Source organism: Jaculus jaculus, chromosome 15 (genome assembly GCF_020740685.1).
Source record: "Jaculus jaculus isolate mJacJac1 chromosome 15, mJacJac1.mat.Y.cur, whole genome shotgun sequence".
Lineage (NCBI taxonomy): Eukaryota > Metazoa > Chordata > Mammalia > Rodentia > Dipodidae > Jaculus > Jaculus jaculus.
This window is the reverse complement of record NC_059116.1, coordinates 35,617,185-35,637,709: the sequence shown is the minus strand read 5'-3', so window position 1 is coordinate 35,637,709 and position 20,525 is coordinate 35,617,185. Positions and strand designations below refer to the sequence as shown.

Here is a 20,525-nt window from a genome sequence, read left to right as displayed (position 1 = left end):
CCCATCCCCTCCCCAACAGGCTGCATAGCTCTTTCCAGAATCCTGACAGCTAGTCAACAGGGAAGAGGATTCCAGCATGTGGAGTCTTCAGCAACAGGGTCTTACCATTTAGTTCTGGTGGGTAACTATGCTTTGGCAATGACCTCGGACCTGGAAATCACTATGTAGTCTCAGGCTGGCCTCGAATTCACAGTGATCCTCCTACCTCTGCCTCCCAAATCCTGGGATTAAAGGCATGCACCACTATGCCCAGTTTAAGTTTTTAAAAATATTTTTATTTGAGCCGGGCGTGGTGGCGCACGCCTTTAATCCCAGCACTCGGGAGGCAGAGGTAGGAGGATCGCCATGGGTTCAAGGCCACCCTGAGAGTACAGAGTTAATTCCAGGTCAGCCTGGACCAGAGTGAAACCCTACCTCGAAAAACAAAACAAAACAAAACAAAAAATATTTTTATCTATTTATTTGCAGGCAGAGCAAAAGAAAGAATAGGCGCACTAGGGCCCTTAGCCACAAACAAACTCCAGATGCATGCATCACTCTGTATCTGGCTTTACATGGGCACTGGGGAATTGAAGCTGGATGGTTAGGCTTTGCAGGCCCTAACCACTGAACCCTCTCTCCAGCCCATCTTTTTTTTTTTTTAACTTTATTTTTATATATTTATTTGAGAGAGACAAAGAGGCAGAGAGAGAGGAGAGAGAGAATGGGTGTGCCAGGGCCTCCAGCCACTGCAAACAAACTCCAGAAGCATGTGCTCCTGTGTGCATCTGGCTTATGTGGGTCTTGGGTAATGTTGGCTTTGCAGGCAAACACCTTAACCACTAAGCCATTTCTCAAGCCCCCATCTTAAGTTTTTTTTTTAAATTTTTTGTTTATTTATTTATTTGAGAGCGACAGAGAGAGAGAGAGAAAGAAAATGGACGTGCCAGGGCTTCCAGCCTCTGCAAATGAACTCCAGACGCGTGCGCCCCCTTGTGCATCTGGCTAACGTGGGACCTGGGGAACCGAGCCTCGAACCGGGGTCCTTAGGCTTCACAGGCAAGCGCTTAACCGCTAAGCCATCTCTCCAGCCCCCATCTTAGGTTTTAATTTACTCTCTTCCCACTCCCTCCTCTCCTCCATCCCCTCCCCTTAGACCATTATTCCCAGCATTCTGCCCCTCTACTTTCATATCTACTCTACCCTCCTCTTAAGCTGGGGTTTTGAGGAGTTAGATTCAAAACTGGTGGAGGCAGGTGGCCTTTATAAAAAATATTTTTATTGGGGAAATGGCTTAGTGGTTATGACATTTGCATGTGAAGCCTAAGGACCCTGGTTCGATTCCCCAGGACCCATGTAAGCCACATGCACAAGGGGCCACATGTGTCTGGAGTTTGTATGCAATGGCTAGAAACCCTGGCGTGCCCATTCTCTCTTTCTCTCTCATAAATATCCCAGGTGTTCTTTTTTTTTTTTTTTTTAATTTACTTTTTGGTTTTTCGAGGTAGGGTCTCACTCTAGCCCAGGCTGACCTGGAATTCACTATGTAATCTCAGGATGGCCTCGAACTCATGGCTATCCACCTAACCTCTGCCTCCCTAATGCTGGGATTAAAGGTGTGTGCCACCATGCCCGGCCGCAGGTGGTCTTTGAATAAAGCCAACACGGGTGAGAAAGAGTCCGAGGAAGCCCTCGGGAGACAGAGGTAGGAGGATCGCCAGGAGCTCGAGGCCACCCTGAGAATACAGCGTGAATTCCAGGTCAGCCTGGACTACAGCGAGACCCTACCTTGAAAAACAAAGGAGAGAGAGAGAGAGAGAGAGAGAGAGAGAGAGAGAGAGAGAGAGAGAGAGAGAGAGAGAGAGTTCCAGGTGTGGAAAGGAAGCCCCAGGTGGCGCCCGGAGCAGATGCAAAGGCCCCGATGCAGGAGGAGCAGCGAGGAGGGAAGATGGGGCAGGGTGTGGGGGGGACAGCGGGAGAACCTGGGCTCTGTCCCCGGGGGAGGTGAGAACCACGGGCAGAGGAGGGCAAATGTCTGTCCATCATGAAGACGCCTACCAGGGAGCGAGCCCTCGGGGCGCCAGCTGTCCCTTCTTTGTGATGGGGTCCCGAGGGAAGCCACAGCTGGTCTGGGCCGGGCCGGGGCCCCCAGGGCCCGCGCTCCCCCCTCGCAGGTGTCAGCTTCCCGGGCGGCTCGGGTTCCCGGATCCGCTTTCCGTCCGTCCGTCCATCCCGCGCCGGGGGAGGGGAGAGGCGGCAGGAAGCGCGGGATCCGGCCGCAGCCCAGGCGGTGGCGGTGGCGGGACGGAGCTGCCGCTACCATGGCGAGCGCCGAGCCCCGCGCGCCCCCCGCCGAGCCCCGCGCGCCCCCCGCCGAGCCCCGCGCGCGCCCGCGCCTCGTGTTCCGCACGCAGCTGGCGCACGGCAGCCCGACCGGCCGGATCGAAGGCTTCACCAACGTCCGCGAGCTCTACGCCAAGATCGCCGAGGCCTTCGGCATTGCGCCCACCGAGGTGAGCCCAGAATGAACTGGGGAGCGGGCGCTCGCTCTCCTCTCTCTTTCTCACTCCCAGTCTCTCTTTGCACCGCCGGGTTCCCTGCTGGCCTCGACGTCCTGCGCAGAAGATGGGAGACCCTTGAGGCTGGGGTCCCTCGATCTCCCAGGGACCAAACCCAGGATCCACGGTGGGGGGCGGAGCGCTTCTGGGGTGGGCTTGGGGCTGCAGTTCCTGGAAGGCCTTCTTTGCTCTTTAAATTTTATTTGGCCTATTATTATTATTATTATTAACAACTTCCAGAATTACAGACAATAAACGATGATAATCCCCCCCCCCCCGCCCGCTCACTTTCCCCTTCACAGCTGCATTCTCCATCATATCCCCTCTCCCTCTGGACTTTTTTTTTTCCTTCTTTTTGTTGTTTGAGGTAGGGTCTCACTCTAGTTCAGGCTGACCTGGAATTCACTATGTAGTCTCAAAGTGGCCTTGAACTCATGGCGATCCTCCTACCTGTGCCTCCCAGAGTGCTGGGATTAAAGGCGTGCGTCATAGCCTTTTAAATTTAAATAGTTAACAGGTTTTGTTGTTGTTGTTTTGCTTTTGGCGATCTTCCTACCTCTGCCTCCCCAATGCTGGAATTAAAGTGTGCACCACCATGCTCAGTCTTTATTTGGCTTCTTTAAACATATTTTTAACCAAAAAAAAAAAAAAAATAGCCCAGGTTGGCCTCAAATTCACAGTGACCCTCCTGCCTGCCTCAGTGTCCTGAGTGCTGGGGTGACAGGTGTGTGCTACCATGCTTTTTTGGTTGGTTGTCACTGAGTTTCAGTCTGTAGCCCAAGCTGGCTTCACACTTGTATTACTCCTCTTTCCTCAGCCTGCCAACTTCTGGGCTGGTAAGAGTGAGCCTTCGTGCCCAGCTCTTGTTCTTGGTCGGGGGAGGGGAGATAGAGTCTCATTTGGTGGCCCAGGTTGGCCTGGAACTTGTGGTGGTCCTCCAGCCCCAGCCTCCTGCATGCTGGGATGACAGGTGTGTGTCACAGCTGGATCACTCCCCCCCTCACACACACCCCACAAACACACACTTTTTTTTTTTTTTTTTTCGGTTTTTCAGCTGGGGAAGGTTGCCATTTTTCCAGGAGCGCCAATAGTGTCCGTCTTTTTCCTGCTGGGAGCCATCAAAGCTGGAAGTCTGAGGGTGGACAAGGGTCCCCTATTGCCTGTAGTTTCCTCTTTGTACCCACTCCTTCCATCCTCACTCCCCAAAAAAGATCCTTGGTGAGCCAGTTCTCTGCCTCTTTGGGCCTCAGTTTTGCTCAATACCCCCCCCATCCCAGGGGTGTGCAGACATTGGTGGGGTGAGGTTGGACATCCTTGGTTAACTCTGGACGCCCCTCTTTTCCCCACAGATCTTATTCTGCACCCTCAACAGTCACAAGGTAGATATGCAGAAATTATTGGGGGGACAGATAGGGCTGGAAGACTTCATCTTTGCCCATGTGCGCGGTGAGACCAAGGAGGTTGAAGTCACCAAAACTGAGGATGCGCTGGGACTGACCATCACAGACAACGGTGCTGGCTATGCCTTCATCAAGGTGCCCATGGTGGATCGGAGGCGGGGGGGGGGGGGTCTTCTTAGGTCCTCCAATGACTTGGAGTGACGATGGCCACTTCTGGGGGCTGATGGGTGGGTGACTGGGGTGATCCCACAAGTTATTTTGGTCCCCACAGAGGATCAAGGAAGGCAGTGTCATCAATAGGACTGAGGCCGTGTGCGTGGGTGACAGCATCGAGGCCATCAATGACCACTCTATCGTGGGGTGCCGTCACTACGAGGTGGCCAAAATGCTCCGGGAGCTGCCCAAGTCTCAGCCCTTCACCCTGCGCCTGGTGCAGCCCAAGAGAGCCTTCGGTGAGCCCACCTGGGCCAAAGGTGCCAGGAGGGTGGTGTGGCCAGGAAATGGTTTTGTAAGTCAGGGTCTCACTTAGCTCAGGCTGGTGTTGAACTCTGTGTAGCTGAGGATGACCTTAAACTCCTGATCCTGCTGCCTCCGAGGGTGGGGAGGACAGGCTTGTGTCACCCTGCCTAGCTGGCAAAGAGTTCTATGATGGTGCCTTTCAAAGGGACACCTGCCAGGGATTCCTGGACACGATGAAGGGCTTCTATTCTTCTAGAATAGGGTTTCTCAATTGTGGTACTGTGGACCCTGGGCCAAGTTGTTCTCCATCTGTACTCTGTGGGTACCCTGGTCTCTGCAGGGTGCTGAGCAGTGTCTGGTCCCCACCCACTCCATGACATGAATTTTCGCAGACATTACTCTGCATCCCCTGGGAGAAGAATGGCAGTTGAAAAAAAATCTGTCTTCTAACAATGGCATCAAAATAACAGACTAGGGGCTGGAGAGACGGCTTAGTGGTTAAGCGCTTGCCTGTGAAGCCTAAGGACCCCGGTTCAAGGCTCAATTCTCCAGGACCCACGTTAGCCAGATGCACAAGGGGGCACACACATCTGGAGTTCATTTGCAGTGTGTGGAGGCCCTGGCGTGTTCATTCTCTCTCCCTTTCTCTCCCTCTCTCTCTCTCTCTCTCTCTCTCTCTCTGTCCATGGCTTTCAAATAAATAAAAAGTATACAAAAAATTTAAAAAAAATAAAAAAAATATAAGACTAATGGAGAGAGGGAGGGGATATAATGGAAAGTGGAACTGTGAAGGGGAAAGTGGGGGAGGAGAGGGACTTATCATGGTTTATTGTAAATATAGAAGTTGTCAATAAAAATTTTTTTAACTTGAAAAAAAATCTTTTAGAATGTTCTAGAATGTATATCATTCTCTTTAGCTACCTTGTGGGTTTTGTTTGTTTGTTTGTTTGTTTGTTTTCTGAAGTAGGTCTCACTGTAACCCAAGTTGACCTGGAACTCACTCTGTAGTCCCAGGCTGGCCTTAAACTCACAGCTATCCTCCTACCTCAGCCTCCTGAGTGCTTTGTTTATTTGTTTATTTATTTATTTATTTATTTTGATTTTTTGAGGTAGGGTCTTACTCTAGCCCAGGCTGACCTGGAATTCACTCTGTATTCTTTTTTTTATAATTAAAAAAAATTTTTATTAACATTTTCCATGATTATAAAAAAATATCCCATGGTAATTCCCTCCCTCCCTCACTCTGTATTCTTGAGGGCCTCAAACTCACGGGATCCTCCTATCTCTGCCTCTTGAGTGTTGGGATTAAAGGCATGCGCCACCACGCCCGGCTATTTTTATTTTTTTCTGAGACTGGGTCTCAAGTAGCGCAGATTGGTCTTCCTTGAGCTCTCTACATAGCCAAAGAATGACTTTGATTGAACTCCTGATCCTCCTGTCCCCACCTCCTAAAGGCTGGGATGACAGGCATGTGTCACCACACACAGTTGGATTAATGTTTTGGGGTTAGAAATTATGAAAATTTGAAGCCAGGCGTGATGGCACATGCCTTTAATCTCAGCACTCAGGAAGCAGAGGTAGGAGGATTGCCTTGAGTTCGAGGCTACCCTGAGACTACATAGTGAATTTCAGGTCAGCCTGAGCTAGAGTGAGACCCTCACCTCAAAAAAAAAAAAAAAAAAAAAAAAAAGAAGAGTCTGGAGGGATGGCTTAGTGGTTAGGCATTTGCCTGCAAAGCCAAAGGGCTCAGGTTCAATTCCCCAGGACCCACGTAAGCCAGATGCTCAAGGGGATGCATATACCTGGAGTTTGTTTGCAGTGGCTGGAGGCCCTGGCAGCCCATTCTCTCTCTCTCTCCCTCTTTCTCTGTCAAATAAATAAATAAAAATAAATAATAACAAATTAAATCCCCTGCCAAAAAATAAAAGCCCGACATGGTGGCGCATGCTTTTAGTCCTAGCACTTGGGAGGCAGAGGTAGGAGGATCCCTGTGAGATCGAGGCTACCCTGCGATTACATAGTAAATTCCAGGTCAGCCTGAGCTAGAGTGAAACCCTACCTTAAAAAAAAGAAAGAAAGAAATTATGAAAATTTGAGTGGAGTCTCTGAAGACTCACCCCTAGGGAGGGTGAGAAGTTTCTAGAACAATTCCGCTGGTGGCTTCCCAACATTTACCATATGGGCCAGCTATATGCAGAAAAGATGTCCATCCTGGACTCCTGTGCTGGGATCTTTCATCCAGCACCTGAGAGGAGGAATGTTGCACATGGATAGTGAGTTGGAGGCTAGCCTGAGCTAACACAGTGAGACCCAGCTGAAAAACTAGATGAAAAGAAAAAAGTGCTTAAAACAAAGCGTGTGTCTCCGGCTGCAGTGATGCATGCCTTTAATCCCAGCCCTGGGGAGGCAGAGGTAGGATCACTATGAGTTCAAGGCCAGCCTTGGACTACAGAGTGAATACCAGGTCAGCCTGGGCTAGAGCGAAGACCCTGTCTTGAAAAACAACAAAGCACGTGTGTGTTGCTTGCTCTGTCCCCTCCAGATATGATTGGCCAGAGAAGCCGGAGCAAGTGTGCAACAGAAGCGAAGGTGACCAGTGGCAGGGAGACCCTGCGGCTTCGTTCTGGGGGCACCGCCACAGTGGAGGAAGCCGTAAGTAATAGGATGGGCTCCTCCCAGGCTCCTCATCCTGACAGCCTTGGATAAGACCCTTTTCTCATGCCAGACACATGGCAAGACAATTCAGCTCTCAGGAAGCTGAGGCAGGAGGATCATCACAAGTTTGAGGAAAGATTGGGCTGTAGAGTGAGACCCTGTCTCAAAAATACAAAGACATGGAAGCCGGGCGTGGTGGCGCATGCCTTTAATCCCAGCACTCGGGAGGCAGAGGTAGGAGAATCACCGTGAGTTCGAGGCCACCCTGAGACTACATAGTGAATTCCAGGTTAGCCTGAGCCAGAGTGAGACCCTACCTCGAAAAACCAAAAAAAAAAAAAAAAAAAAATACAAAGACATGGGCTGGAGAGATGGCTTAGCAGTTAAGGCACCTGCCTGCAAAGCCTAGGTTCAATACCCCAGTACCCATATAAGCTAGATGCAGAAGGTGGTACATGAGTCTAGAGTTTGTTTGTAGTGGCTGGAGACCCTGGAATGCTCATTCTCTCTCTCTCTCTCCCTCTTTCTGTCTTTCACACTTTTTCAAATAAATAAAGAAATAAAAATGTCGGGCTGGGGAAATGGCTTAGTGGTTAAGGTGTTTGCCTATGAAGCCTAAGGACCCCGGTTCGATTCTCTAAGACCCATGTCAACCAGATGCACAATTGGGCACATGTGTCTAGAGTTTGTTTGCAGTAGCTGGAGGCCCTGGCATGCCCATTTGCTCTCTTTCTCTCAAATAAATAAATAAAATATTTTTTAAAAATAAATGTTTAAACTTTTTTTTTTTTAATATACAGATTCTTAGGCTAAGGAGACACTCTGTGGATAAATGTTTATTGCCCAAACATAAGAAAAGTTCAATTCCCAGCACACATGCAAAAGACAGGTGTGGTGATAAACACCTGTAATCTCTGCACTGGGAAGGTGGAGACAGGACAGATCCTGGAGCACAATGATCAGCCAGTGTAGCCTAATTTGTGAGCTCCAGGCCAATGAGAGACCCTGTTTCAAAAAATAAAGTGGAGAGGCTGGAGAGATGGCTTAGCAGTTAGCACTTGCCGGCAAAACTTAACATCCCAGGTTTAATTTCCCAGTACCCACGTAAAGCCAGATGCACAAAGTGGCACATGCATCTGGTGTTTGTTTGCAGCAGGTGGAGATCCTGGCACACCCATCCTTTGTCTCTCTTCTCTCTCTGGTTGAAACAAATTTTAATAAAAATCAAAATGAGCTGGGTGTGGTGGTGCACGCCTTTAATCCCAGCACTTGGGAGGCAGAGGTAGGAAGAGCGCCATCAGTTCGAGGCCACCCTGAGATTACATAGTGAATTCCAGGACAGCCTGGGCTAGAGTGAGACCCTACCTCAAAAAAATAGAAAAGAGGCCATCTTCTCAAAGTGTTGGTTTTCCTGCCTGTGCAATGGATCCTGACTGGAGGATGGGGGCAATTCTGTCTTCAGAGTGCAGGCTCACAGGAAGTCCCAAGTGTTCTTTCCCAGGGAGGCGGGGAGAGGCTGATGTGGGGTCCAACTTCTCACATTTTATGTCCCCTTCCTGCTCCCTAGCCCAGTGACTTTGAGGAGGAGGCATCTCGGAAGGTCGATGATCTGTTGGAAAGTTACATGGGCATTCGGGACCCCGAGCTGGGTAAGGGGTCAGGGTAAGCTTGGGGGGTCCTTGGGGGAGGCCAGCCCTGGGAGGAGTTGGGGGATCCTAAGGGAGTTCATGGCTGAGTGAACACTCACATATGTCCCCATCTGGCCCACAGCGTCCACCATGGTGGAGACATCCAAGAAGACAGCGAGCGTGCAGGCGTTTGCTCACTGTTTAGACTCCGTCTTGGGCGAGTTCGCCTTCCCAGACGAATTTGTGGTGGAGGTGTGGGCAGCCATCGTGGAGGCCCGCGAGGCATGTGGCTAGTGTGTCCTGGGGCTGAGCCCAGCCCCAGCCCAGAGCCCAGCCCCCTACCCCAGCCCTGTTCTAAGACCTGGTGTCGAACTGAGGCCTGGCCCCACTCTAGTCCCCATCTGAGCTCTAGAGCCCAACCCCATGTGGACACCCAGCCCACCTCTCACACCCAGCCCTGCTCTAGAATGCAGCCCAAGTATAAGAGCCAGCCCAGACCTGAGGCCACATCCAGCTCTAGAGTCCAGGCTATCCCTAGGCCCAAGCCCACCTCTGAGACCAAGCCTTGTTCTAGAACACAGGCCAGCCCTAGGACTGAGCCTTATTCTAGAACACAGGCAAGCCCTGGGCCCAAGCCCACCTCTGAGTCCAAGCCTTGTTCTAGAACAAAAGCAATCCCTGAGCCCAAGCCCATCTCTGAGTCCAAGCCTTGTTCTAGAATCCAGGCCAGCCCTGGGACTGAGCTTTGTTCTAGAACACAGGCAAGCCCTGGGCCCAAGCCCACCTCTGAATCCAAGCTTTGTTCTAGAACAAAGGCAATTCCTGGGCCTAAGCCCACCTCTGAGTCCAAGCCTTGTTCTAGAATCCAGGCCATCCCTGGGACTGAGCCTTGTTCTAGAACACAGGCAAGCCCTGGGCCCAAGCCCACCTCTGAGTCCAAGCCTTGTTCTAGAACCAAGGCCAGCCCTGGGACTGAGCCTTGTTCGAGAACCCAGGCAAGCCCTGGGCCCAAGCCCACCTCTGAATCCAAGCCTTGTTCTAGAACCCAGGCAAGCCTTGGGCCCAAGCCTACCTCTGAGTCCAAGCCTTGTTCTAGAATACAGGCAAGCCCTGGGCCCAAGCTCACCTCTGAGTCAGAGACTTGTTCTAGAACACAGGCCAGCCCTGGAACTGAGCCTTGTTTCAGAACCCAGCCTGGCTCAGAGATGAGCCCAGGTCAGAACATGCAAGTTGATTCTGGAGCTCCTGTGGCCCCATCTACCCCAAGGATCCAGATCCACTCTGGAATGTCCCCCATCCGCAGCTCCAGAGTCCATTCTGACTCGGGGACGCAGACAGACTTCAAGACCTGGCCAAGCTCCAGAGCCCAGCCCTGTTCTGGAGCTCACCATGCTTCTGAAATTCCACTCAAGTCTGAGACACAGCCAGAGGCTGCAGCTGGGCTGAGCTCCCAAATCCAGTCAAGTTCTGGAATCTACTCCAGCTCCACAACACAGGCTGAGTCAGCCACCAAGGAAAGCTCAACACCCCCGTCCCTATCTTGTCATGAGGGCAGACGGGGAGCACAACTGGCTTCTGAGACTCAACTTGGCTCTCAAACCTCATCAAGCTCAAGAAATCTGCTCCAGGCCCCAACTTGTGACAGTTCACACATCCAGCAAGATGTGGGGGAGCAGGATAGCTCTGGAGACCAACCTGGTTCTCCACTCAGCTTGGCAGCACCCCTGAATTCAAGAACCCGGTCCTTATCTGGATGGGAGTCCAACATCAGAAGCGGCACAGCCCACGGAGACCAGCCAAGCCCTGGAACACTGCCCAGGGTTCAGTCCAACCTCAAAACACAGACAAGCGCTGGGGGTCAGCTCAGCTCTCAAATCCAGATGAATTCAAGAATTCAGCCCAGCTCAGCCGTGCCCTCAAGTTCCAGAGCTCAGCCCGTGTCCGACATTGAACTCAGCTCCAGGCCTCTAAGCATCTTTGGAGCCCAGATCTGCACCGAAGTCCAGCCCAGCTCAGAAGCTCCCTTCAGTTCTAGAACCCAGCCTGTTTCTGGAACCCAGAGCACTTTGAGAATCCAACTCAGCACTAGAAATGGGCTCTGCTCACAAACCCCTGGCCTTGATCTTAGATCCCAGCCTGATCCCTCTGCTGCAGGCCAACCTCAGTCCCCAAGCCCACCCACCAGAGCCACAGCCCCTGGCAAAGTCCCTGGGCCACAGCCGCATGGTTTGAGTCATGGGACCCAGGCCACCCCTGGGTTGGGGCCAGGCCCCACAGCCTCCCGCCTAAGCCCTGGGTCACAGAAACCACCCCTTTCCCCCAAGCCCCAGCTAGGACCCCAGAAGCCCACCCCACCCACCATTTCCGTCACTCCTGGTCCCGTCCCCAGAGTGGCCACCATCCCTTCACCAACCCCTGGGTCCCCAGCTCCAGGGCTGAGCCCCTCCCCCACCGTGGGTAACTGGGGTGTAACATGCTGGGGCTCCCAGCCTCAGTGACCTCATCTCCAGGCAGGGAGGGCAGTGGAAACTGAGGCTTGGGTTTCACTGCGCCTGGCTAGGAAGGTGTAAAGGATCCGACCTCAGAGGAGGCGGGGGCAGTTGGTGTACGGCAGGTGCCTCCGCTCCTGATAAATAAAGGTGCCTGGCACCCGCAGCTGATTGTGTCGTTGTCTCAGGGGACTTTGTACAGAGCCAGGCTAGTCAACAGTTTATTGAGCACCCGGTTGGTGGAGGGCTTAGTAAACACTCAGAGCCACAGAGACCACATAGCCTGATGTTCCCCACATCCAAGGCCAACGACCCCAGGGTTGGAGAAAAGTGGGGCCAGGAGTCTGGCAAGAGAGGGGGTGTCCCTCCACCATAGTTCATCATGTCTTTCCCAGCTCAGGACTCAGCTTGTCCCCAGCTGTTAGGTCCCATTGGGGCCGTGATATCCACCTGTGCCCCAACCATACATGTAGACTTGGAGGAGCTCAGAGGGAAAGTCCCAGAGGATGAAGGAGGAGTCCCAGGAGATCAGAAAGAGGCCCTAGTTGGGTGGCTTCACCCTTGATCCAGGTAGCACTGAGGTCCTGGGATACGGAGCAGGCCGAGTGTGTTCACTGACGCTGCTGTCCCTCAGGGCTCCCTGAGCACGTCCTGGGCAAGGGATGGTCGAAGGGACAGTGCCCGGGGCCGCGTGCTGACACGTGGTTGCAGACGCCTCAGTACAGCCCGGCGGAAGAGAATGTAGACCCATGGGTCCAAAATCTGGTTCCAGGTGGCCACACGCAGGAAAATGAGCAGCTGATGTTCTGTGGCCCTGACCAGCTGCCCCGAGGGACTCATGACTGGAGGTGTCTGCAGCAGGGTCTGGGCGATGAAGACCTGCGGGTGAGAGGGGAACTGCTGTGTGACTTCAGGGGGGCGAAGCAACCTCTCTGAGCTGCTGTTGTGACCACACCCCAGCCCTCGCTGTGGGTTCTGGGCTGTCACTACCACTGACCGCACACCCAGCCCTCACTGTGGGTTCTAGGCTGTCACTCTACCTCTGACCATGCCCCCAGCCCTCACTGTGGGTTCCAGGCTATCACTATAGAACTGAACACACCCCCGGCCCTCACTGTGGGTTCTAGGCTGTCACTCTACCTCTGACCACGCCCCAGCCCTCACTGTGGGTTCTAGGCTGTCACTCTACCTCTGACCACGTCCCCAGCCCTCACTGTGGGTTCCAGGCTGTCACTCTACCTCTGACCACGTCCCCAGCCCTCACTGTGGGTTCCAGGCTATCACTCTACCTCTGACCACGGCCCCAGCCCTTACTGTGGGTTCTAGGCTGTCACTACCACTGACCAAATCTCCAGCCCTCACTGTGGGTTACAAGCTGTTTCTACCCACTCCAGTGCTGGCATTACCAGCATGCAGCATCATGCCCATCATTTTATATGGGTTCTAGTTTTTACTTTGAGGCACTGTCTCACTCAGCTGATCTTGAGCTTGCAATCCTCCTGCCTCAGCCTCTGAAATGCTTGGACCACAGCCCTGCTCCCCCAGCTGATCCCTACTGTGTGCTGACTGAAGCTGGGGACACAGCAAAGCCCAGGTTCCACCCTCACAGGCCGCTGCTCAGTCCCTTGCATGGCCCTCATGCTCTCACCCTCCTACCCCAGCCTATCCTGGCAGCGTAAGCCTCAGGTCAATGCCCTCCATCCTCACCTAGAGTCCTCCTTGGCTTCCATCTCCCTGGGGTCAAAGCCCAAGTCCTCCCTGCAGCCCACCAAGCCCTGCCCACCCTGCCTCCCGATCCACTTATCAGACAAGTCAGGCTTCATCCACCTTTGCCAGGGCCCTTGCACACTGTGCTCATACCACCTGTGCCCCCTTCTAGGATCTGCCCACAACCCCCTCTGTCTAGTCCTCAGGCCAATGTGCTCAGAATGTGCCCTGCCCTGCTCTGAATCCAGGGTGCTGGGCTCTGAGGGGTGAGGAGGAGTTTTCCTGCTAGATGAAAAGCGAGAGGAGGCCGTTTTCCCCTGCACTCACCAGCAAAGGCATCCAGCACACACTGGCTACCACCATAATGCCCACGAGCTGGACCATCATCTCTACTTCGCAGTCCCGTGGGCGCTGCTGGGCAGCCTCACGATCGTGGTAGACACGGCAGAGGGTGGCCACACTGACGGTGTTGAGGAAGAAAGACAGTCCCACTGACAGGCTGCCCAGCAGCGCGAACAGTAGCCCGAAGGCCACATCGCCAGGCTCGGTGCCCAGGGTTAAGAAACACCAGGAACCAGGGTACTGGACAGTGTAGTGGCCGAGGCCCAAGAGAGGTAACAGGCCCAGTCCCAGGGCTACCACCCACACCAGCGCCACCGTGGCCCAGGCACGGTGCAGGGAGGTGACCCTGGGACGGGAGAAAGGCCGGGTGATACCCACATAGCGCTCTGAGGCCATGGTGACCCCCAGCAGCAGTGGGCACAGTCCAAAAAAGACCATGGCCACCCCCATGAAATGACAGAGCCTGCAGCTAGGGTCCACAGCCTGCCAGTCAAAGAGGGCGGCATGCTGGGCCACCACGATGGCCCCAGTGATGAGCAGCCCCAGGAAGTCTGTGAGGACCAGGCCGCAGAGGAAGGTGAGGAAAGAAGAACGGGCGGACACCCCTCCGCTCTGCCGTGCGCCCGCCAGCACGCTCAGGGCCAGCAGGTTGGAGGCCAGGCCCACTGTGCAGAAGGAAGCTGCGAACCAGGGTGAGGCGATGAGTCTCCGCTCCTCCAGGGTAATGTTCATCGGCCGGAAGCAGGGTCCCGGAGAACTGCCATTGGCCCACATGGCTCTGGAGTAGAGTGGGATAACCAGTCACCACCCCATCAAGAAGAAGTGGCAGGCACAGCAAGCTGGCATGGGCTCAGAAACACCTGCAAGGCAGACGGAAAATTGGCTCGTCTCTCTCCCTCTCTGTCTCTCTATATGTATATGTATATGTATATATGTATATATATATGTACATATGTGTGTCTATAGTTATATTTTTTTGTTTTGTTTTGTTTTTTGAGGTAGCGTCTCACTCTAGTCCAGGCTGACCTGGAACTCACTATGTAGTCTCAGGGTGGACTCGAACTCACGGCAATCCAACTACCTCTGCCTCCCAAGTGCTGGGATTAAAGGTGTGCACCACAACGCTTGGCTATATCTTTTTTTTATTTCTTGGTTTTTGAGGTAGGGTCTCGCTCTAGCCCAGGCTAACCTCGAACTCATGGCAATCCTCCTACCTCTGCCTCCCGAGTGCTGAGCGGCTTTATATCTTTATAAATATTTTCAAGGCGAGAGAATAGGCGCACCAGGACCCCCAGCAACTGCAAACTCTAGACGCATGCATCAGTTTGTGCATCTGGCTTTTGAACTTGGGTTGTTAGGTGTTGCAGGCAAGTGCCTTAACCTCTGAGCCATCTCTTCAGTCCCAAGGATATCGTTTTTTGACCTATCACAAGTCCACTCAGGTGGGTGATTACTGTGAATCGGACTGTGGATCAGTTACTGCTACAAATCTATTGTTGCCTTGGGGGAGTGTGGGGAACACAAGGGACAGGGGAAACCCTACAGGGGGTTTACCCAGGAAATACTGGCTAGGTTGCAGAGAATGGCTGAGAAACCTGGGCTTTCTCATTGACCTTCCCTTCACCTTCTTCCCTTTCTTTTTTTCAGGACTAGCAACAGAACTCAACACTTTGTAGATGCTAGGCAGGAGCTCTACCACTGACCCCACCCATAGTCCTCACTGTGGGTTCTAGGCTGTCACTCTACCGCTGACCACGCCCCCAGCCCTCACTGTGGGTTGTAGACTGTCACTCTACCTCTGACCACGCCCCCAGCCCTCACTGTGGGTTCCAGGCTGTCACTCTACCTCTGACCACGCCCCCAACCCTCACTGTGGGTTCCAGGCTGTCACTCTACCACTGACCACGCCCCCAGCCCTCACTGTGGGTTCTAGGCTATCACTCTACCGCTGACCACGCCCCCAGCCCTCACTGTGGGTTCTAGGCTGTCACTCTACCTCTGACCACGCCCCCAGCCCTCACTGTGGGTTCTAGGCTGTCACTCTACCTCTGACCACGCCCCCCAGCCCTCACTGTGGGTTCTAGGCTGTCACTCCTCCTCTGACCACGCCCCCAGCCCTCACTGTGGGTTCCAGGCTGTCACTCTACCTCTGACCACGTCCCCAGCCCTCGCTGTGGGTTCCAGGCTGTCACTCTACCTCTGACCACGCCCCCAGCCCTCACTGTGGGCTCTAGGCTGTCACTCTACCTCTGACCACGCCCCCAGCCCTCGCTGTGGGTTCCAGGCTGTCACTCTACCTCTGACCACGCCCCCAGCCCTCACTGTGGGTTCTAGGCTGTCACTCTACCACTGACCACGTCCCCAGCCCTCACTGTGGGTTCCAGGCTGTCACTCTACCTCTGACCACGCCCCCAGCCCTCACTGTGGGTTCTTAGCATGGGCTACATTACTGAGCCCCTCAGCCTTCATTTTCTTGTTTGAGACAGGACCTCACCAAATTGTCTAGGCTTCCCTTGAACTTATGATCCTCCTTCCTCAGCCTCCCGATTACCTAGACTGATGGAGCCCTGGGTCGGAAGTCCAGCTCTGGTGACTATGAGATGCCAAAGGAGTGGTTTCTCCTTGCTGAGCCTGTTTCCCCACTGGTCATGCAGCCAGACTTCAGATTCCAGAAGAGATCTCACACACTGAGGTGGAAATCCTCACCTCATGACCCGCCCCAGGCATCACTGTCTATCAAAGGTCACATGGTCAGAGGCCCATCTTGGGGTCGTCAGGCCCAGTGAACACACCTGCCCTTCTGGAAGCTCTTGTACTCTCCAGAGCCTGGGTCTCACAGGGGCAGTTACCTACCTCACACCCCACCATTGCAATGGTGTGATCTCTTCTCTTCCTGGTACCATTTTATAATAAGAAACAAACCCAGAAGTCCCAGTTCCATTTTTGGAACAAAAAATCAGCTCATGTTCAGTGACAGGCTCCCCAGGGATGACTTAGAAAGGGCTACAGACACCGGGGTGGGGCCAGGGTAAGAAATTGCATGGACAACTAGTCCCCACCTAAGCATGAAGGGGCCACACAGCGGAGCCGAGGTCAGATGTGAGGTCGTCTGAACAAAAAAGCATTCAGAAACCAGCTCCCTCTCAGCACTTAGAAAGCAGAGACAGGACTTCTGCGAAACCGTTTCAAACAAATAGACCAAATACAGAATGCCTCCTTGTGTAAATTAGTTACACAATTGTAGCCCAGGATGGCCCCAAACTCCCAGCAATTCTCCTGCCTCAGCTTCCTGAGTGTTTGGGTGATAGATGAGTGCCACTACACATCTTTCTCCCTCCTTCTCCTTCCAGGGTTGAGAGTGGAACCCAGAGCCTTCGAACAGGTAGGCAGGCACTAACCACTAAGACATACCCAGCCATTTTCTTAAGCTGACTCATGGGATTCAAAGCACACCCTTCCAGCGTCCTTGAGTTCAAGTCTCTGCTCAGAGCCTCAACTTTCCTGCCTGTGCAATGGGGCTGACAGAGTTACTCCTCCTAGCATGCAGCAGGGCACAGGTGGCAACGGCAGTTCTGTAATTATCAGAGTGGGTGGCCACAGCTGCTTCCCATCTTCTTTTGGGCCCCTTCCAGAGCAGCTTCTAGTTCCAGGCAGCCTCCCATTCCCTGGTCTCTGCCATTGAGCAGGGTGGGGGAAACTGAGATCAAGAGAGATGCAAGAAGGGTGCATGCTGCTCTCTATGGCCATCAACCACCACAGTGAACCTCAGCTCCAGGGTGGGGTCGCTACCGCTGCTGCCACAGCTGCCATGGTATTTGGGTTTGGATCCCCCTGGGATGGGCCCTCCCTCCTTCCACTCTCTCTCTCCCTGGCTGGTATGCATCATGTCTAAACATTCCCTGTCTGGGGAGCTCGCTAGGCCATCCTATCTCACAGCCCCATGTCCACTGGGTGCAGGAGTGTGCTGACTTGTCACCCCTCTTGTGTTTCTGAAGAAATCCATAACCCAGAGCCCTTGGTCACAGCTCCCTGGAATCAGCCAAGTCCCTGTGGCCACAGCTGCTGGTTTCTGTTCCCACCTCAGGCCTCCCTCCCCTCCCGGCTTCAGGTGCTGGATAAATAAAGGCTCAAGTTCCCCAGGCAAGCAGTCGGTGCCTGTGCTTGCGGGGGCCGGGTGGGAGTTGGCAGCCTTCCAGGATGGCCTGGAGGGATGCTGTGCGGCTCTTAGGTGGCTGGGCTGTCCCTCTCTGTGCCTCACGAAACTCCTGATTCTCCAGTATCCACCTCCCAACAGCTGGGATGACAGGCATGGGCCACCGGGCCTGCTTTATGTGGTGCTGGGGATGGACATGACACTGAGCACCATGCCCAAAAAGTGTGTTTTTTTTGTTTGTTTGGTTGTTTTTTTTTTGAGGTAGGGTCTCACTCTGGCCCAGGCTGATCTGGAATTCTCTATGTAGTCTCAGGGTGGCCTTGAACTCACAGTGATCCTCCTACCTCTGCCTCCCAAGTGCTGGGATTAAAGGCGTGCGTTTTTTTTTTTTTTTTTTTTTTTTTAATAAGGCAGGGTCTTATTGTAGCCCAGTAGCCCAGGCTGACCTGAAACTCATAGCAAACTTCCTGCCTCTGCTGGGCTACCACCCCGTGTTTTGTTTATAAGAGAAGCTTCCAGGACATGGTGGCACACGCCTTCAATCCCAGCATTCAGGAGGCAGAGGTAGGAGGATCACTGAGTTCAAGGCCAGCCTGAGACTACATAGTGAATTCCAGGTCAGCCTGGGCTAGAGTGAGACCCTACTCTGGAAAAAATTAAAAAAACAAAACCAACCAACCAAATGAGTCTCATGTGTTTCCAATCTTGCCACCCTCCTGCCTCAGCCTTCCACATGCTAGTATGAAAGGCCTGAGGCTGTCCAGCTGAGGTCTCTGGAATCCCATGGACCCCCAACTCTTTATAACTCCAGAAAGCCTCTCTGACTTTGGTGACAACCGAGCCTGGCCACAGGCTTCTTTCTGGGGGCTGCTGTGACACACTGGTCTGGTGCTTTTGTCCATGTTCCTGGAGGCCCAGGGCTGGGTTGGCAGCCCATGCCGGGTGGAATGTGACATGTCACCATTACCCAGCACCAAGCCCCTCCTCCTCTCAGCCAGTCCACACTCCAGGGCCAGCCCCACATCCTGACTCCTCCGGGCCCTCTCTCCTTTCCTCACTGTGGTCCCCCTGCCCAGTCTGTTTCCCACCCTTTGGCTGAGGTCCAGCTCTTCTGCCAGCCTTCAGGTCGCTTGGCCTTCACTTCAGCCATGCCCCAGGTCTGGACTCCCCTTCCAACCCAGGGACAGCTGGTCTGTGGCCCCTGTGACCTTGGTTTCCACCTGTCCCAAGGGCTGTGTAACGGCCTCAGGTGACTGTCACTGCTGTGGGGTCCAGGACCCCAAACACCCACAGCATGAGCCCACACTCTGGCACCCCACAGACATCCAGGTGACACACACAGGACCTGCCCTGACCTACTGGCACAAGTGACCCTAGGCCTGTCCACCTCCATCCATCCCCACAGGGTTCAGTGGGTGTAGGAACATTTCCTGTTTGTGACAGGGGTCATGTCCCCGGCCCCCTCCAGGCACGGATGCATGCATACAGGATCTCAGAGCTGCTGGCCTGGGAGGAGATTCCCTGGCCTCTGGGCTCAGCTTGCTGGTCTGAGCAATGGGTGCCTGTGGCCTCAATACAGAACCCTGCGGGCAGACATGGCTGGCACTCAATGTGGACTGAGTTACACGGGTGGGACATCCAAGGGCCACCTCTGGGCCTGTGCATTAAGCATTATGTGTGCACACACACACACCAAAAGCTGGGTGTCCAGCCAATGGGACAGGGTGACACCCCCTCCCCAGAGTGACACGTGCAGACATACAAGAGACACAAAAACCATCCCATGCCGGGCATGGTGGCGCATGCCTTTAATCCCAGCGCACTTGGGCAACAGAAATAGGAGGATCGCCGTAAGTTTGAGGCCACCCTGAGTGAGTGAGCTCCAGGTCATCCTGGGCTACAGCAAGATCCTACCTGAACAAACAAAACAAAATTCCCAAAACATGCCAGCACACACACACACACACACACACACACACACACACACCACTCAGAGCCTCACACTTACAGTCCTGTCTTTAACCCTGTCCTCAGCTACAGCCTGTGACCCTTCAAGACTCAGGGATCCATGACCAGAGGAGCCAAAGTTACACTTCAGCACCATAGGGGTGACAAGGGTACCCAGCCACTGTCACCATACATAGCACAGAATCGCATGGGCCACCGGGCTCACACCCTCAGAGGGCACCCAAGAGACGCTGGGGACCTTACATGTGGATGTCACATAGGGGAACTCACCGCTTGGGGGTCCTGGGAGTAAGCAGGCCTCTGGCTGTGCTGTTGACCAGGATGGACAAGGGTGGGGCGGGAAACTGAGTTGTCACCCGGCTGAGTCCTGGTGTTGTTTAAAGATGGAGGGTGTGGTGCTGGGGACCCCCAAGAGTGAGGGGACCTGGCTGGGGGAGGGTGTCAGTGAGGCTGTGTCTCCCACTCTGCCCTATCTCTACTGTCCCTCTCTCACAGGCCTGGCCCCGCCCCTGCACAGCCCCGCCCCTCAGCGGGGCCTGGCTGGCTGTGGTGGGAGCCACCCAGAGAAGGGTGACAAAAACTGCTGATGACAGGGACACCCTCTTGAGGAGGTGGGCTCAGATCCCACGCAGGGAAGGGGTGGGGGTTGTAAGCTGTGGTTGGGCCTGGCACACAGTAGGCGTCTAATGACTGCTGGGTCCACGTAAGGCCTTGTGAGGGAACATAGCTACTTTAACAGTGTGGAGTCAGTGACCGGCTGGGCTACATGGGCCACCTGGCTGAGTGGGGGGCAGGCACTGGGGTGTGGATCCTGTGGACACAAAGGCAGGAAGGAACTCCTGTTGGGGGAGGTGCATGCTCTCTCCATCCTCACATGGGGAAGAACATACCAAGATGTCACTAGAAACACAGCCAGGCAGGCTCTGCAGGCAGAATAGGGGGATGAGGGCTGGCTAGGTAGACTCCCATACCACCAGGAACCCCAGGCTGGAAGTTGAAGTGGGTTCCCTCTGGGAAAGGTAGTCTTGCTAAGGGCCTCCAGGCCTGAAGAGATATCCTTTCTGGCCTTGGCTCCAAGTTTAGCCAGGAGTGGGTCAGGATGCCTGGCCTGACCTTGACCCTACCCCACCCAGTTCCCATGACCTGAGAGAGGGTCTTTGAATCCAGGATCCAAAACTCCGGTCAGC

The 20,525-nt window shown here is 53.9% G+C and overlaps 2 protein-coding genes across 2 annotated transcripts; one reads left to right on the top strand and one right to left on the bottom strand.

Moving 5' to 3' along the window:
* The first annotated feature begins 2,300 nt into the window (after positions 1-2,300).
* Gipc3 (GIPC PDZ domain containing family member 3) lies at positions 2,301-9,111 on the top strand. The gene is made up of 6 exons (XM_045134719.1): positions 2,301-2,492; positions 3,887-4,072; positions 4,209-4,389; positions 6,939-7,048; positions 8,619-8,700; positions 8,822-9,111. Exons 1-6 carry the CDS (start codon positions 2,301-2,303, stop codon positions 8,971-8,973), a joined length of 903 nt encoding a protein of 300 aa, XP_044990654.1. The 3' UTR covers positions 8,974-9,111.
* Positions 9,112-11,376: 2,265 nt separating this feature from the next.
* Positions 11,377-20,421, bottom strand: Tbxa2r (thromboxane A2 receptor). Its single transcript, XM_004654711.2, has 3 exons — positions 19,609-20,421; positions 13,203-14,077; positions 11,377-12,047 (listed from the first exon to the last, which is right to left on the bottom strand). The coding sequence occupies exons 2-3, from the start codon at positions 13,989-13,991 to the stop codon at positions 11,799-11,801; spliced, it is 1,038 nt and encodes a 345-aa protein (XP_004654768.2). The 5' UTR covers positions 13,992-14,077; positions 19,609-20,421; the 3' UTR covers positions 11,377-11,798.
* Between the last annotated feature and the right edge of the window lie 104 nt (positions 20,422-20,525).

Excerpts from the sequence above, each read along its gene's own strand:
- Tbxa2r (XM_004654711.2), bottom strand. The coding sequence starts at position 13,991 with ATGTGGGCCAATGGCAGTTCTCCGGGACCCTGCTTCCGGCCGATGAAC. Across the intron at positions 12,048-13,202 it reads TGTGCTGGATGCCTTTGCTG|GTCTTCATCGCCCAGACCCT; the intron begins GTGAGTGCAGGG and ends TCTCACCCGCAG.
- Gipc3 (XM_045134719.1), top strand. The coding sequence starts at position 2,301 with ATGGCGAGCGCCGAGCCCCGCGCGCCCCCCGCCGAGCCCCGCGCGCCC. Across the intron at positions 4,073-4,208 it reads CTGGCTATGCCTTCATCAAG|AGGATCAAGGAAGGCAGTGT; the intron begins GTGCCCATGGTG and ends TGGTCCCCACAG. Across the intron at positions 4,390-6,938 it reads GCAGCCCAAGAGAGCCTTCG|ATATGATTGGCCAGAGAAGC; the intron begins GTGAGCCCACCT and ends TGTCCCCTCCAG.